Raw genomic sequence first — 17,934 nt, 5'->3', positions numbered from 1 at the left:
AAAAGGAACTTTTCCTCTCACTGATCTGAATGCTAAGCAGGGAAATATAAAGCAACTGGCTTCAGTGTAACAAATATGCAAAAACAATCTCACTATGAATTTCAGTTAATTTCTTTTCTGACAATTATTACAGCTACGCTTGTGAAAATCCAACGCAATCTTTCCCAACACAACCGAACATTGACTGTAAAATAGTTCAATTTGTGTTTGTACGATATGCTACCAAAAAGGAACTGTCTTTATCTCTGGGCTTTCCCAGGACATGTCATTCTTAACAATGGTGTCAGAGTAGTGGAGAGATACAGCCAGATATACCATGATGGTCAAACAATAACACAATCTAAAAAAAATGATGCACATTTCACCCTTGTTTCCTTTCCCCCGAGACAGATTGCAGAATAACTAATTATGATGAATTCATAACATAACTCTTTGTCAGTAGTTTTAGATCATTATATGTGGTTTACTGTAAAAGTACAGTTTCTGAGAGAATCATACCACCAGGAAGACCACATCAATTAAACTAAATATAGACCCTGCATGATACTGTATAAATAGTGTTTTTTTATTATGGTTTCTTAGATATTCTGCAAGTAAATTGTGTAGGAGAATGCCCTTCCTGTATGTGGATGTCTACCTGCACAGCTATGGACTACATATACTACATGTGTATCTTACACACCGCAACATATATCCACAGTAACCAGTGGTGGAAAATAACTAACTACATTTACACATTTACTGTACTTGAGTACAATTTTGAGATATTTGTATTTAACTTGAGTATTTCCATTTTATGCTAATACTTTATGCTTCTAATCCACTACATTTAATAGAGAAATGTTGTACTTTTTATTTTAGAAATTTGGTTATTAGTTACTTTGCATATTCATATTAACAAATATAGTCAACAAATAAAATACGATGCTGTACTGTTGTCAAGGATTTCAATAATTGTAATCCAATATATATTCATATAAAATGGGCCATTAGGCATAATGAGTACTAATTTTACTTGTAACAAAGCATTGTGTTATTTAACTTAAAAGATCTGAGTACTTCTTCCACCGCTGACACTCACATGTACATACTGTACATAGCCTTTATGTAGTCTATATGTGTGTACTGTATGCCTGCATTACTGGAAGCAGTAAGTCATTGTAGTCCAAGAGAACAGGTAGTTTAAAGATTAAACAGGTGATGTGCACTGTGAGCTAGTGTATACAAAGCATTTAGAGAGACCTTCATTCCTGGAACACATGAGTGAGCCAACCAACAAGTTGTTGTTGTTATGCTTCATTGTTTTAGCACCAGATGAAAAACAGGGAGCGTTATCTAAAGAAATGGAGGAAGAGGAGAGGTGATGGCAGTGTTTTAAGATTTCTTAGCTATTTTAATGCTTCTATTCAATTATAACACTTCCAGGCCTTAGTCAGTTACTGTAAACACACCTTTGGGACAAATATGTTGGAAACCGTGATGATTGTTTCCAGAGAGCTATGGTAGTCCATGAGGGACACAATGTTGAATGGTGTGCGTGAGAGGGGATGGCATTACATTTGTAAATAATGATTTGTCCATTCAGTGCTATTTATTGCTAAAATAACACTTTTCTCTCTTATTGAACATGAAGAGATCACGCACCAGACTCTCAGCAGCAGTCTGCGTTCCACAGACAGACTGATTGTGGGTGTGTGTGTGTGTGTGTGTGTGTGTGTCCTGATAACATCCCGACAGACTGGCCTCTAGCCAGCTATGGGCAAGCTCACCCTGCCGTTTGATGTCGAGGGTTGGCTCCAGGCAGACCAAGCATTGTGTCCCAAACAATGAACCCCAGACCCACTGAACTATAAACATGTCCCTTTGGGGGCGTTTTCCTCAGTTTCTGTGCAGGAGACACCCAAAGTCAGGAAACCTGACCTGGCTTTTCCAAATTTAGTAACTCTAAAACCTCAAATGCTGCTGACTTGGCATCCAAAATTGCCTGTCTCCTTCTCTAATATGGCAATAATGCACTTCGAATCGACGCTCAAGTCTGGGGTGGAGTTCTTATCACATCTTGTAATGAAATTTGGTTAAATTAAAAATAAATAAAAATGTTGTCTCACCTAAATACGGGTTTTGTGAAATTGACTGTGACATGGAAATGTCAGCCCCGTTCTACAAATCCTTATTATGGCATTCACTGAGCTATGTACTGTTGCATAACATTCACATGATTTCCTTAAGTAGAGGGTAGTTGTTGAGACCCTCCTTTATCTGGAGGACCTGGCCCTCTACTCATATGTTCGCCAACAGGTGCCCTGCTGAAGTGCCCTTGAACCTGAGCATCAAACTCACCCACAATCACACAGCCATTATTTGAAGTTACCTGCCCTGCAGTACCTGCTGTCCGCCAGCTGTGGTCGCTGCTGAGTTTCCTCAGTGAGCACAGGCCTTCCGGTTCCTCTGGCAGATCAGCTGACTCTGATGCTGCTGTCAGGAGACCTCACCAACTGTATTGAATGGCAACTATGAACATGATCAAGCCATAGAAACGCTATTAACAGCTCTATTTCCCACAGTTAACGGACACATTTAGTATTCACAGGTGAGTGAAATTGTTAAACAGTCGCATTGCCCACCTGTTGTTGTTGTTGTTGTTGTTATTGTGGGCAAAGCTAAGTGGCTAACGGTAGCTAATCCCTGCTGCCTGACCTTAACCATATTTTTTTCCAGCTTCGGTTTGTATCCTGTAATGTTTAATTCTTATTTATGTATATGTAAGGTTAGCTAGCAGTCAGGGAATTATTATTTGTAGTGTTGGTAAAACAATAACGTCAGCCTGTACGTTAATGGACTTTAACACTGAAGGAGTTCCTGTTTGCTAGTGTAGCATCACTGCATTAGCTCTGTGATCAACAGTCAGCACACTGCATGACAGCAGAACCAGCAGCTTTCTGGAGCTAAAACGTAGCTAAAGACAGGTAATACTGTAATACTGTAAACACTGTATTGTCGCTAAACCAGTGCTAGTGATCAGGAGACAGACTCGGTGTTTCTCAGGGTTTTATTAGCGGTTGTGCTGAGTAATAACACAGCACACATTCATCTAAATACAGCTCTCCCCTCAGTTTTCTCTAGCTGCACCAGTGCTGTAGCCATGACAGAGTTTTGGTTGATCTCTGCACCGGGAGAGAAGACCTGCCAGCAAACATGGGACAAAATGATGGCAGCCACCACACGAAGCAACAACCTCAGCGCCAACCACAAGTTCAACATCCCAGACCTCAAGGTTAACATGGATTTAATATTGGCTTCCCTGCTTGTCACAGTTTCATACTTTTTCTCCCACACTAAAGTACAGAGCCATTACTTTGCGGTGATGACTAACAAGTAGTTGAATGTGGACATCTTTCTTGTATCTATTAAAAAAAAAGAAGACATATGGTAGTTCCATATGTAAAAGTATGCTAATATGAAAATCACTCACCTTATATATCCACCGTCAAGAATAAGCTGATTGTGTGTACGGGAAGCAGTCTTTGTGCAGATCCGTTGCCTGCATGTTGAAGCGTTGGTTTGGTGAAGTTTTCATCCACAGAGCAGCTCAGCTTGTCTGGTTCGGTTCCTCTCTGTGCTGAAGGTGAAGTGACCCCGCTGACCTTGCTGCCACATGGGGCTCTAATGCTCTCCTGGAACGGTTAGCAATGCATGAGCGGCTCTGGACAAAGAGGCGCCGTCCTAAGCACATAGGGCCCCTCTGGATGTCACTGTAGGCAGATTGAACCCCAGATGTCACTGTTCAAACACAACCCTGCTGAGCCCACTTAAAAGCGACGCAAATCTCAGGACTGATGAGTCAAAAGTCAAAATGTGCTGATTTTTGCTTTTTGTGTTCAAAAACAGGTGGGCACACTCGATGTCTTGGTTGGACTGTCAGATGAACTGGCCAAATTAGACTCCTTTGTGGAAAGGTATGCTACCCACTGTATTCTGGACATTGCTGTCCTCTTATCTTTGAGGAATTAATGTTTTAGTGATTAAATCGTTATTTTATAGGGCTCTCATCATCATGTTGAATACACTCTGTGTTTTAAAGGGCATGAAAAGAATCCCCTAACCCGTGCAATGCCCCTGACTCTCTGATGTAGCCGGTTTACCATTCCCTAATCCCTTCCCTTACCTTGTAACAATGAGGAATTTCACAGGGGCCTGAGGCTAGCGGGCCTCGCAGTCTAAACTTGGCAATTTACAGTTGGGTGACACACCAGCAGCTCTTTCTTTAGTCATATTTATACCCAATGACTTATGTGCTGCGTGTATGTTTGAGTGTAATTTATAGTCTGCTGGAAATATTGACATCCAAAAGTCACACACAGCCATCACTGCCCAAGCTCTGTAGCTCTCTGTGGCTCTTCCTCTGTAGATATTTCCAAGACTGTGAGAAAGACCAGCCTTGCAACACGGTTTCACTTGTTTAACTACAGCCTTTAATCTAGTTCCTTTTTTGAAGTTTCCATCCAGCATATCTGGAAAAAAGCAATATCTAAGCTACTGAATTCTTCAGAATTGCACCCATTGTTACTTAACTTGCCCCAAGTTTTGATTGGATTGTCATTATGTTAACAATAAAATATTCTATAGAAAGTTAAAATCCAACAAAAGTGGCAGATATACTTTCTTATGAACTTTTTCGACATGAGATGTGAGTTGGCTCTCAGTCTTTCCTTGGCTTAACTACTGTAGACACTGCTTTGAACAGTGTGGTTAAAAATCTTGAAGTCTGCTAGTCTGCCATATTATAAATTGCCTTGTCAGGAAATTACCTTAACAGGAATATGTGAAAGTTTTTGATGTGTGTGTATGTGTGTATGTTTGTGTTAAATTTGGGTCATGAGGTCATGGTGGTCGTGTGAGCATGTGCAGAGTGAGTGTGTGGTGTTACACTGGCTTTGTGCACGCAGCTTGTGTTGGCATGGTGTGTTTTGATGTCTCCTGGCTGTTCACAGTGTGGTGAAGAAGGTTGCACAGTACATGGCCGACGTGCTGGAGGACAGTCGAGACAAAGTACAGGAGAACCTGCTGGCCAATGGAGGTACAGTGATGATTACAACACAACGTGTCTCAATTCATTTAGTATCCCAAAAAAACTGTGATTATGAAATAGGATAATGCACAGCAAGGTTAAAGGCCAAGTGTGTAGGATTTGGTGGCATCTAGCAGAGTAGGTGCAGATTGCAACCACCAAGCATGAGGGACAAACTCCAGTGGCCACGAAATGTGCGAAAAATGCAAACAGCCCTATATTGTGCCAGTTTTTGATTTGTCCCTTCTGGACTACTGTAGAAAGATGGTGGCCTCAAGGAATCTGTAGATACAAACAGCTCATTCTAAGGTAACACAAACAGAACGATTCTTATATTCAGATGGTTATACACTAATGAAAACATACCTATGAATATATATAATAACAATCATGAATTGGGCAGTAATGATAATAACAACTTTAGGCACACTGATTTTGTTCTTAATATTAGTGCTGTCAGTTAAACGCGTTATTAACGGTGTTAACGCAAACCCATTTTAACAGCGTCAATTTTTTTATCGCGAGATTAACGTTATTTTTGGCCTAGCACACTTTGTAGTTTTTTTCACATGCTGTTGCAACAACTAGAAACGTTAGAAAAACTACAACACCACACCGGATCTAGCTAGACTGGAAACAAAACAACAGGCACGCCGCACACACTTGTTTAAGAGTAGTAGATGTTACATTTTGAGTGGATGGTGAGCGCGAGACGCCGAAATGGATGCCAATAATATTCTAAATGGAAAGTTTACTTTTAAAAAGTTGCCAAATGGTTCCATTGACAAGACCAAAGTGATCTGTGTGTTTTGTCGTTGTGAACTGAGCTATCATCGCAGCACGTCCAGTCTGAAATACCACTTGATGGCCAAGCACACAGCTGATGCGAATTCTCCGCCCCCTCGTCAAAGCCAGTGACAATGGATGATTTTTCATCAAAAAAAACAAAAACAACAACATTTGCACAAAGCAAGCCGATCCACTTTTCCATGTTAATAAGAGCATTAAAATGAGAAAAAATAATGGGACAAAAAGAAATCAAGGGACATTTAGAATAGATAAAAATGTGCGATTTAATTGCGATTAATTGCGAGTTAACTATGACATTAATGCGATTAATCGCGATTAAATATTTGAATTGTTTGACAGCACTACTAAATATACTTTACGATATTTAGAAAAAGCAAGCCAAACTATTTGATGGATCAGATGGATTATCCAAATGATCAAAAAACAAATTTTCTCACATAACTCTGGTACGCAACAATCCAGATAAGTAAGTTGTTATTTGCGCAGGCCACAGATTGAGACATGAGCCTCAACCCGAGTAAGAAGGTCAATGGAATTTTGTTCCGGGTTGCTCATAGACGTGCACTCGGAAAGCTCAGACCTCTGCCAAGGTCAATAGTCGAGTCTTCTATGATATGCAAATCTGCAAGCACATCCACTATATGTCTGAATATATTTCCAAAAATATTAGAATTACAGTACGTCAAAATATGGTTGTGTCTACCTGAAGTCTCATTGTCTCAGCTGTGCATTTATTATGTACTTCTAAATTGGAAATATTTCACATACTTAACATACATTTGTGAAAACCAGAAGACACTTTATTATTATGTACATACTCTCATCAAATGCTTAAGCTGAAATAACATCATCTGCATGATTCACATGGGTCATATTTTTAAGTCAGATAATTCGCAGTTCCTTGTTTATCTGGACAAATCACATCTCTGAGTGCTTATTTCTTACGCGCCTGCTGCATTTGTTTCTACATTGATGTTTGAGATGGCTGTAGTCACAGCACACCACTTTCATTTACAACGGCTTCACACATATCTGACAAATTCAGTTCATTTTGCCATAGACACTGCTGTTACAGTTGACCTATCATGCAGTGTTTAACAAAAGTGAAAAATAAATAGTGTATCTGCCCCGTGATTCAGATTCGCTCCAAAATGATGGGTTGTTTCTTGGCCCATGCGAGGCAGACTAGTTTTTTCATAATTCTGCTGACCGACAAAAACTTAAACTTGTTAGCAGAGGTTATAACATTTAAAGACATTCAGGTCACTCTGGATAATTTACAGAATTCACTCTCAACTGTTTTTATAGGTACAGTATTTCTTTAGTAGAACAATAATGAATACTGCACAGTGAGATCTGTGGACACAGTATAGAAAGCCACGTTGCTATTGAATTAAAAAGAGAAATGTCTGAATCTGGACAAATAAATACAATGACCCTTTTAGCTGTATCTGAAATCACTGTAATAAAAGTGTAGCTTTACTATAATCTGATAATAAACAGATAATAGTCTGACAGGTCTTCTGTTGTTGTTTTTTTTTCAGTTGATCTTGTCACCTACATCACAAGATTCCAATGGGACATGGCGAAATATCCCATCAAACAGTCACTTAAAAACATCTCTGAAATCATTTCAAAGGTAGGTCTCTCTATCTGTGTACAGATATTTATGTACATTGTCAACCGTGTTAATTTTTGTAGCCTAATGTGTAGTGGTAGAGCTCTAACACCATCTGGGTAGGATTATAATTCCAACTAGGCCTTTACAGTCTTTGTCCACCGACGTGTGCTCTGTGTAGAGGTGTGTCTTAAAGGACATGATAGTATGTATTTCATGTATCATAAATCATCTTCATCATCTTTTACAGCAAGTAACCCAGATTGACAACGACTTGAAGGCCAGAGCATCTGCATATAACAACCTGAAGGGAAACCTGCAGAACTTAGAAAGGAAGAATGCGTAAGTCATTAACATGTACAAATGTTTAACACTGCATTTAGGCTGAAGAGTTTTTTTCACAGGAAGTTATGTTGCTAGCCAGACCAAACCTGAACTACAGTTTGGAAAATCGACATCACAAAGCAAAAAGAAATCTTCCTATCTATCTTACTGTCTTCTGCCTAGAGATCTTGTTTGGTCACACCGGGCAGCTCTAAAATTAAACACGTGCTTATTCATCAGAAAAGCGTCAAGGACCACTGACCATGTTTCCATGTCAGCGCGGTCTGAAAAGTTACTGCGACACAGAAATGCTTTGTCAACACTGGGCACCTTCTTTATGCAACGTCCATGTTATTGTAACACTGTTGTGTGCCACCAGGGGGAGCCTGCTGACCAGGAGCCTGGCTGATATTGTCAAGAAGGACGACTTTGTACTGGACTCAGAGTACCTCATCACTCTGCTGGTAGTTGTACCAAAGTGAGTATTAATTCTCTACTATGGCAACTATCACAGACATGTCTGGATGCAAATGACTGAATTAGAAACAGTGTAACAGGAGGAGGATAAATTAGATGCTCGTCCTGAAAGTCCTTTGTTCTTTCAGGACGGCGTACACTGACTGGCAGAAAACGTATGAGACACTGGCTGAGATGGTGGTGCCTCGTTCCTCAAAGTACGTGATGTCATCATGTTATATGTCTACTTTGGGGTTAATCTACAGTTTATCAGTATCATTACAGTAGCATAACAAGTACCTGTCTTTTCTCCCAGTCTGCTATTTGAAGACAACGACAGTGGGCTGTTCAGCGTCACTCTATTTATGAAAGCCATTGATGACTTCAAGCACAAAGCCAGAGAGAACAAGTAAGAGTTGTTGTATTGAGCCAGCACACACTAGCATTGCACAGAAGAAGTGTGAAAAATGTCCACAAGAGAAAATTGGCTTATTTCAAAGAGAAGCCAGACTACTATATAAATAGCTCTTACTAAAGATATCAAGTAAACAGCGCTGCAGTGGTCACAGGTTATATCACGGGCTGATTTTCACACAGTATCTTTATACAAGCAGAAATATACATGATCAAATGAAGCTGATTTCTGTTAACATCTTATTTCTAGGTTCACAGTGAGAGACTTCCAGTACAACGAAGAAGAGATGAAGGCAGACAAAGAGGAGATGACACGCCTCTCCACAGATAAGAAGAAGCAGTTTGTAAGCGAATTCATTTTCTGCTTAAACTTGCTGATTGATACAGTTGCATGCTGAGTAGTTTAAGGCCTCCTGCTGATCTTTCCAAGGAACCACACAAGTGGTTTACCATACTGTAGCTCATTATCTACCATACAAATTGTACAAATACTTCTAGTATCAGCCATTGGATTTATTTTTAGCTCATTATGAAGATAACCTTACAGTGACTTAAATCCTGCCCGAGATAGGTAATCTATTACAGTGTGGATTTATTCACTTTATTTTAAACAAAGTTACTTTTATTTGTCAAAATTAACTTTTTTGTCATATGGTAATGTGTATCACTGGGGTCAATTTAGAAGGTTTTCCAATCAGTAAATTACTGAACACACACACACACAATGCCTTTTTTGATAGTTTAAAGCTAAACAACTATTACAATCCCAAGGTATGTTTCCGGTTAGTCACTCCAAAAACAAGGTTTTGTTAGGAAAGTGTAAATGTAGTAGTTTCTTGAATTCTAAAGGTTGTGTTTTGAGGGTGTTCTGACTGGATGATTGGAAAACTGACTAATTACTTTTGTAGAAAACTACCAATTAAAGAGCAAGAAGCAGTTGGAAATCTTGGTGCTTTGCAGCCAGCAGCGGTCAAAAAACGCTGACCACACACAAATCCACTGCAGGAAAAAACCTTTCTTACCTAAAAGTGGTGTTGCATAATACAGACTTGTTGACGACAGAGAGAGAAGTAAAGCTTTAATCTTTTCCTGTGAGACCTGTCTGCCAAATTTGGTTTAGATAAGAAAGACATTTTATCTCATTGATTGCGAGTGCATTCTTCTCTTTGGGCGAGACCGTAAGCCTGCCGCTTCCAAAAAAAGATATGTAATCTGCAACTGTTCTCTGCAGGGCCCTCTTGTCCGATGGCTGAAAGTGAACTTCAGTGAAGCCTTCATCGCGTGGATCCACATCAAAGCACTAAGGGTCTTTGTGGAATCTGTTTTAAGGTAATGTGATCAGTAAAGCTGAAGTTTCATTTGACAGTGCTAGCTTTTTATTCATTGGCAGGAGTTAAAAAGTTGTTTTAAAACAGATTTGAATTAGCATACTTATGCAATGTGTTCCTCCAGATATGGGCTGCCGGTGAACTTTCAGGCTATGCTCCTGCAGCCGAGCAAGAAGACCATGAAGAAGCTGCGAGAGGTGCTCAATGATCTGTACAAACATCTGGACAGCAGTGCAGCAGCGATCATTGATGTGAGTACTGTGATAATTTTATATAAAGGTTCTTACTACTGAACTAACTACAATGTCGTAGCATAAAGAAAAACACTGCACATATTGAGGCAACATAGGCATGTGCTACTATATACTTATTACTTATAACTGTTATTATCATGGCAGAAGGTAGGTTATAAAATAATCTCAGTAACAGTTTAATATCTTTATGCCTTTGGGTGTTCATCCTGGGTTCAACAAGTCTTGTTTCACTCCGGAAAAGTGGTTAGGGTTAGGGTTGAAATAAAGCATACTCAAACCAGACCTTATGAATGCTAAACATGGTCTATTTTTGCGGGCGCTGTCGCTGGGCTCTTTTCTCCCACAATGCAATGCACAACTGGGAAAAATATTTTTTTGTCTTCTCTTTTAAATTTGTTCAAAAGTTTAATTGCCTGTCAGATTCAAAGTCACAGTTTGATTGACATTGACATTGCATGTATTGAATCATTTCTTGCTAGTATAAGAAGGTAGTAGAAGTATGTATATATATATATTTTTTTAATAAAACAGTTTATTATGCCAATTAATATGTAGTACATTCTGTATAAAATTAGCATGTGTAGTAGTATCGATTTGGGAGTCTCTGCTACTCCTCCCATCACTCATCAGAGAATAACGGGTGCTCCTCCTCATGGCCATAGCTGGTTACTGCAAAAAAGAAAGCAACAACAACTGAGTCCTTAAACACTGATCAGCCATAACATTGTGAGCACTGACAGGTGAATAACACTGATTATCTGGTTATCATGGCATCTGTGAGTGGGTGGGATATATCAGGCAGCAAGTGTACATTATACACATGTAATATGTCATTTCTTAATAGATTATGTAAATGATTGTAAACAGAAATAAAGATGGTTCAAACTTTTTTTTTTTTACGTTCAAAGCTTCAATTGAGGTATTTGGATTAAAGGACCAGTGTGAATGATTGTGTGGTAACTAGCTAGTGAAGTTTCAGATTGCAACTAATTGAACACCGCTGTCATCTGTATCTGATGAACCGGCGAATGAGAACGGGCTCGGAAGTGTGTAGGAGAAACTACGAAAAATGTCTAGAGCCAGTGTTCAGTTTGTCCGTTCTGGGCTACTGTAGAAACATGCCAACTCAACATGGCAGACTCCATGGAAGGTAACTTGTGGTGTCTGTAGATAAAAAAGTCTCACTCAACGGAAAACACAGCGATTCTTATTTTCAGGTGATCGTACAAACAATTAATATTATATTCCATTACTGCCAATAGAACCTCTTGAATATTACACACTGCACCTTTAAGCTTTAAGTCTGTCACCACATTTTATTATGTTATTACCCTAAAAAAAAGAAAAAATTTTTGTTTGATTACTTCACGAAGTTACATTACAAATAAACATGGCAACACCTCCGTGTCCACACACCTCATGACAGAGCAGAGATGGAACCTGGGTCAGTGCATTTTGAAATAGGTTTTCCTGACCTCAAATCCTGCACGCTGCAGGATGAATAGACATGCAAAAATGAAAATAAAAAGCTGTGCAGGACTATTTGGTAAAGCCCTGCAGAAATATCCCTCTCAGAAGAGCTGCAGGGATGGGGCTGCTCTGCCGGCCACGCACCATTCCCTTTATCAGATCTGCTCAATTTCAAGTGCACCGCTGCGACCAATGAAAATGTCGCACTTGACAGAATTTTGATCTCACCCTGGAGCCCTGGTCCTTTTTTTGTTTAGCAATATTGGCTTTAAGTGTTCATGCTACCCCAACCAGCCCCTTCTATTACTTCCAAACAAGCTGTCATTTAAGCAGTTCTTGTTTTAGCACTGAGCCCAAACTCTCTCTTTTTTTCTTTCAGTCTGCAATGGACATCCCAGGCCTAAACCTGAGCCAGCAGGAGTATTATCCTTACGTCTACTACAAGATCGACTGCAACCTGTTGGACTTTAAAGTTTAACGCTTTCCCCATTTTGTGTTTGCGTTAAGTGTTGATTAAGTTTTTCCTGGTACAAACCTCCCCGTCCTCCCTCCACCCGACCCCACTGTCTGTCTTCTCACTGCCGCCTCTCCCCATCAGCTGCTTGAATGACAATGCTGCATGTTCATTTCTTGTGATGATAACCCTCATCAGCAAGCACTTAACACTTTTACAACCAAGGGACAAAAAAAGACTTTTAAATATTGTTTTTGTTTACAGTGTATTTTTCTTCTTAAGCCACACAGATAATTTTTTGATGTGAAATGGATAAAGAAATCATGTCAGAGAGTTGTATATTTACTGTGTCATTCCACGTGTGCTGGTGTGTACTGATAACTGCATCTTCTGTATCGGTGTCCAGAGATTTGTGTTTACATATGGGCAATGTTATCACTGTACCCATGGCAACCGGATCTGGTGTGTGTTTCTGAGATCGTGGGGTCATCCTCGCAGACATTGTGCAACAAAGCTGTTATACGAGTGTGTGTTGTCTCATGTTGTGTGTATATTTGCTGTCAAAAGAGATCTGTATCAGAGTATTGTGTAAACCATTGATTGAATAAATGTGATTGATGAATAAATCAAATCAAATATGTGTGAGTTTGTGTATGTGCATCATTTCTTCCCAGATTTTATTTTATGATTATGGTGAGGCCGTTACATGAGCGATGTGCATGTGAGAGAAACAGAAAAAGAGATACGTAGGCGTCGTCTGTGTGTGCGTAGTACAGAGAGAGATCCTCTGTGAAGCCTTGTGATGACTCATGATCATATGCAGAGCCACGGGTAATTTCAAGGAAAGTTCCTCTTTAAGCAGAAATCATTTGGAATCCAAATAGCTGGAAGAAAAATACTTGAGTTCAAACATGGAGGACAGCTGGAGATACCGACAGCCAGCAGAGGGCACTAAACAGACACTTCAGATGAGGTCCTTGCATGATATTGTTTTGTTCTGAATTAAAGTTGTAATTAAGTAAAAGCAATAATAATTAGCAATAACATGGACTTAAAGAATCAAAAGTAAAGTACTCCTTATGCAAAGTGGCCCTGCCTTTAGTGTTATTATTATATTATTGGTTCATTATTACTGGTGCAATAACATGTAAGCAGCCCTTTTATGTTGCAGCTGGTAGAGGTGGAGCCACTTGAACTACTTCATATACTGTTTAATCTCCAACAATGCATCATAATTTGCAAACTGATCATATGTTTTATGTATAAAATCAGGCACATGCAATATTACCCATTGAAATGTAGTTACAGTAGATGTATAAAGAAGTATAAAATGGAAATACTCAAGTAAAGTCCACCTACCTCAAAATTGCTCATAATAGCACACAAATAAATATACTTAGTTGCTTTCCACCACTGTAAATATCAAGTATGCGTCTAAACTGTATGTGTTGCAAGTTCCATGACCATTTAAGATTTGGAGACCACACTGATAGCTCATAATAAAATGTAATTTAACAGAGCAGCGTTTGGAATGAACAAAGGCTCTGCCAAATAACAGAAATCAGATACAGACAGAAGCACAGCCATCACTCAGGTGTTTCTAATCTACATGATTAGGGGTCAATGTACTGGATCAATCAGAGCAGAGCTGGGGAACACAGATTCTTCTTAAGGGGACAAAGTAGAAAAAATATAGGAATAATGTATAAGAATAATGTACAAAAACATGTTGAATCTTGATAACAAAAAACTTGATCACATGAATTAAAGCTGCATTGGGTCTCTCATAAAAATAATGTTTTGTCATTATTTCTGAAATTTCCACTGCGTACTGACAGTAGAACATGAAACAGATAGCATGTAAAAAATCAGGCTTGTTCCAGCGCTGATAATAGCATTTGCACAAATCCACCGGTCCTGGACAAAAACAACCAATCAGAGCCGAGAAAGACGCTGGAAGTTTGAAGATAGTTGATTGTTGAGTCTCATTCCCAGGGTCCCACAGCGTCTGTATTTGACAACCTGGGAATGAGACTCAACAATCAACTATCTTTCTTGACTCTGATTGGTTGTTTGCATTCAGGCCCGGTGGGTTATTACAAATACCATTATAGGAGCACTATGAGCAGACAGAGGAACCTGATTTTTCACAGATTATCTGTCTCATGTACTACTGTCAGAATATAAGTATATAAAATTTCAGCAAATGTGCAAATATTTTTTATAAAAATCACCTAATGCCGCTTTAAGTATCCAGAAGGGTAACAATTGTCACAAATGCAAAACTGTAAATAAATAAGATGGAAAATACTAACATAAAGAAGTACAGTCTACAGTAGCAATGGGATAGATTAATATTAATGACTACAATATTGTGTTTTCAGTTTACCTGATTAAACCTCTGCTCAGGTTGAAAATGGGCAAAAAAAAAACCCACAATAAAACATAAATGCAAAAGATAAATGATTGAAATAGATAAAATATTGTTTTTTTTCAGCAGGTGAATGTTTCTGCCCAAGATGCTTAATATACATAAACATAGTATAAATATTCAAATGATGTGGCAACACTTGACTGACTATGTTACTAATTGTAAGCAATAAAAGACTGTACAAAAAAGCATCTGTGTTACTATATAACAAATATTACATGGACATAGAACAATGAAAACACTGTAGAAAAACTACAGTTTTATTATTTAGAAAAATAATAAAGAAATAAAGCTTTAAATGAGTCCAGCTACAGATTTCACTGCATATTCCACAGTTATCAGTATCCTGTAATAGTCATTCCACTCATTTTGGGTTGGGTTCAACATGCGTTGTTGCCAATGACCATGGATAGTAATCCAGCTTTGACTCCAGTGAAACATATTTGAATGAACTAAATCTGAATTATCCACCATCAATTGGAAAAAGAGAAAAAGAAAAGAAATACCCGAACGGTCTTATAATCAATCCATCTCTCAAAATCTCAAAAAAAAAAATATGCAGGGACATTTGGTGTGTCTGTGTGTGTGTTCGTGTGTGAGAAAAAGAGAGATAGAGAGATTAGAGAGATAGATAGATAGAGAGAGAGAGAGAGAGAGAGAGAGAGAGAGAGAGATCATGTGATGAAGGAGTGATCCAGGCTTGCTGGGTTGTGATGTGAGACACACACACTCACACGGTGAAGGCTACGGTCACACAACCCCCACACGCACCGTCTCATGACAGCTGGTACCGAAACCTGAACGAGGCGTCGGGCTCGGGCGGGCAAACAATCACCGGTGTGCTGCTGCTGGAGGGAAGCATCAATGCCTCCAGGTTCCCTCTCACATATCGGCCTGGACCTGTTCTCATCATCGGGCCTCCTGCGCTGAGATAATGAAAGGATGGCCGAGCAGCGTTGCGGGGACCACGGAGGGCTGACGGATGCTGCTGCAGCGATGAATTCAAAGGAGGAGGCAGCAGCGGAGGGTCTCTCTCTGGAGGAGATACTGGGGCTTTATGGCCAGCCCATCAATGAGGAGCAGGCATGGGCGGTGTGTTACCAATGCTGCAGGACGCTGGCGAAGGGACACCGGGGCAGGAGGAGCTGCTCCGCCGCAGCCGGAGCATCATCAGCGGCGGCTCCAATGAGGATCTCCGGACCGGGGGATGTTAGGATACAGAAAGACGGGTCTGTGAGGGTGGAACAACAGGGCTGTGAAGGTAAAACATTATTTAAGACTGAGAACGCCTACTCCGATCTAGGCCAGGCCATCACTTAGCCTACGTTTCAAATAATAGGGCTGAGGTGTTGTGATTGCCCTTATGTAAAAGACAAATACCAGGAGTGCAACAGCCCACACAATCACAGCAACACTTGCGTAATACCCAACAGCAGTATAATATACATATACCAAAACAACACTGTCACCATAAATAAAATGTGTAGGCCTGCACATGTTTTGAAACTGAACATGTGCCTGTTTTGTGCACGTTTTTACTGACCAGGTGCTTTATTTGCACTTAATCTGCAGCAGGGCCACAACATTTAGAGCTCCATTACACATGATCCCTGATAAACAAAGGGATGCCATCAGACACCCCCGCTGCTCTCACTTTCATTGCTCCTGTGGTGTTTTCACTGTTTCCTCCTCACCGAAGGCACGTGTGTGCATCATGTGGTTTCATCTCTTATTAAAAAGCCTCTCAAGCCTGTTTGCCCCTTCTTATCAGATCAGTGTGTTCATTCTGCTTCATCTGATTAAAGCAAGTGATTACAAGCTGAAATGTGCATTGGCACTGATCGGATCAAGGTGTGGGCCTGTGTGTGAATAGAAAAGGACGTCATGGAGTGATGGTTCACCCCTGCACACACCTTGTATCTTTATGGCTTTATTCAGCTGTTCCTGTGACACAGGGCATTATATTGGCAAGACTCTGGCGATACGATATGTATCACGATACAGGGGTTAGGGTTCAATATATTTTGATATATTGCGATACTGTAAACAAGGTAATTTATTAAAAAAATCTTATTATAGGAAAACTTTTATAGTATGAAGAACACAGTGTCAGATTTGAGTAATAAAAAGTTTACTTTTTTATGCAATCAGAGCAGTATGATCTGCATTTGTATATCACAGTCCCTTTAACATCTAGCACTATTTGTGTGGCTGATGATAGATGACAGCACTGCAATCTAGCAGTCAGGATTTAACACAAATTGAAACTCTAACACAAAACTATTCATTAAAAATCTTTCCAGTGTTTTTGAGAATTGATACAGCATCATGAAAGATAATATCGCGATGCTCAGGTGCATGGATATGTTCTTACACCCCCACTGTGACATGGGAAGCCTTGTTGATTACAGCTATAATTAATGAGGTGCTATAAAAATGAAGAGATAGAGCCCAGCTGGTGTGACAGTGTTTCTGTTGCCAAGCTGAAAATATCCAAGAAAGTGAGAGTAGACCGTGATGTGTGCCAAATGAAGAATCACTGCAATATTCTGAAAATATCCCTTCAGGGATTTAGACAGTGTCTGTGGGGCTACGCAGCATCTTTATGGTGACTTTATTGTACTTAATGGTAATTTGTGTCTCATATGGGGGAGAGTGTTAGTGTTTCTCTGGTATTTGACTTCTTGTATCCGAGATACTAAGGCTGCAGATCTTTTTTAAAAAGAGATCAACCAGGATCCCAAACCATAACAAAACAAATGACACTGCGTGCCAAGCGATGTGTGTGTTGCTATGGGTGTGTCTGTGAACGATAGCATGCACACATTACAGAGTCTTCTTTTCAAACCGAGGTCCTGGCATGTTCATCGTCAGCTGTAATCACATTTGCTGAGACACTGAACGCAGAGTGCAGAGCAGGCTGAGTGAATGCCTATCCATCTATCTATCTCCGTCTGTAATGGACGATACCTGAGGGCCTGAGGGATGTGCTCTTAACTCAGCTGCACACACACTGCAGAACACTGCTGAGTCAGTGTTATGGCTTTAGATTGAATAAATGCTCCGATTGCTTCGTCTAATCAACTTTCATGAGCAAATCTGAGAGGCACAGCTGTGATGATGATGATGCTGGTGGTGGCCTGTAGGTCTATATGCTTAGAATGAATGGGCTATTTTTAGGAGCATGGAAGCAACCATTGGGGAGGGGAGTCCAGGCTTGTATTCCTCCGTTGCTCATGTAATGTCATATCATGCAAAATGTATTAAGAATGAATTGAGCTGTTAATTATAGTTCAGCATGTTATAC

At 39.8% G+C, this 17,934-nt stretch overlaps 2 protein-coding genes across 11 annotated transcripts in view; both read left to right on the top strand.

Moving 5' to 3' along the window:
• Positions 1-2,422: 2,422 nt before the first annotated feature.
• Positions 2,423-12,836, top strand: atp6v1c1a (ATPase H+ transporting V1 subunit C1a). The gene is made up of 13 exons (XM_051405243.1): positions 2,423-2,590; positions 3,114-3,274; positions 3,889-3,956; positions 4,992-5,077; positions 7,423-7,517; positions 7,747-7,838; positions 8,200-8,298; positions 8,426-8,494; positions 8,593-8,685; positions 8,941-9,034; positions 9,922-10,019; positions 10,143-10,269; positions 12,122-12,836. Exons 2-13 carry the CDS (start codon positions 3,143-3,145, stop codon positions 12,218-12,220), a joined length of 1,152 nt encoding a protein of 383 aa, XP_051261203.1. The 5' UTR covers positions 2,423-2,590; positions 3,114-3,142; the 3' UTR covers positions 12,221-12,836.
• A 2,476-nt stretch (positions 12,837-15,312) lies between these two features.
• The window catches only part of LOC127366386 (protein spire homolog 1-like), a 42,385-nt gene continuing 39,763 nt past the window's right edge, over positions 15,313-17,934 (top strand). For 2 of the 10 annotated variants that reach the window (XM_051405207.1, XM_051405211.1), the window contains exon 1: positions 15,314-15,888. In XM_051405207.1, the coding sequence (XP_051261167.1) occupies positions 15,570-15,888 (319 nt within the window). In that variant the 5' untranslated portion in view covers positions 15,314-15,569. Of the gene's footprint in view, positions 15,889-17,934 lie in introns of all 10 variants that reach the window. The other 8 variants (XM_051405212.1, XM_051405210.1, XM_051405206.1 and 5 more) reach the window with 7 other exon arrangements.

Source organism: Dicentrarchus labrax, unplaced genomic scaffold (genome assembly GCF_905237075.1).
Source record: "Dicentrarchus labrax unplaced genomic scaffold, dlabrax2021, whole genome shotgun sequence".
NCBI classification, from domain to species: Eukaryota; Metazoa; Chordata; class Actinopteri; family Moronidae; genus Dicentrarchus; species Dicentrarchus labrax.
This window is presented reverse-complemented; position numbering and strand designations above follow the sequence as displayed.

Bases quoted from the DNA above. Each gene is read 5' to 3' on its own strand.
- atp6v1c1a (XM_051405243.1), top strand. From the start codon at position 3,143: ATGACAGAGTTTTGGTTGATCTCTGCACCGGGAGAGAAGACCTGCCAG. The intron at 7,839-8,199 runs GTAAGTCATTAA...GTGTGCCACCAG, and splicing joins AACTTAGAAAGGAAGAATGC to GGGGAGCCTGCTGACCAGGA. The intron at 9,035-9,921 runs GTAAGCGAATTC...TGTTCTCTGCAG, and splicing joins CAGATAAGAAGAAGCAGTTT to GGCCCTCTTGTCCGATGGCT.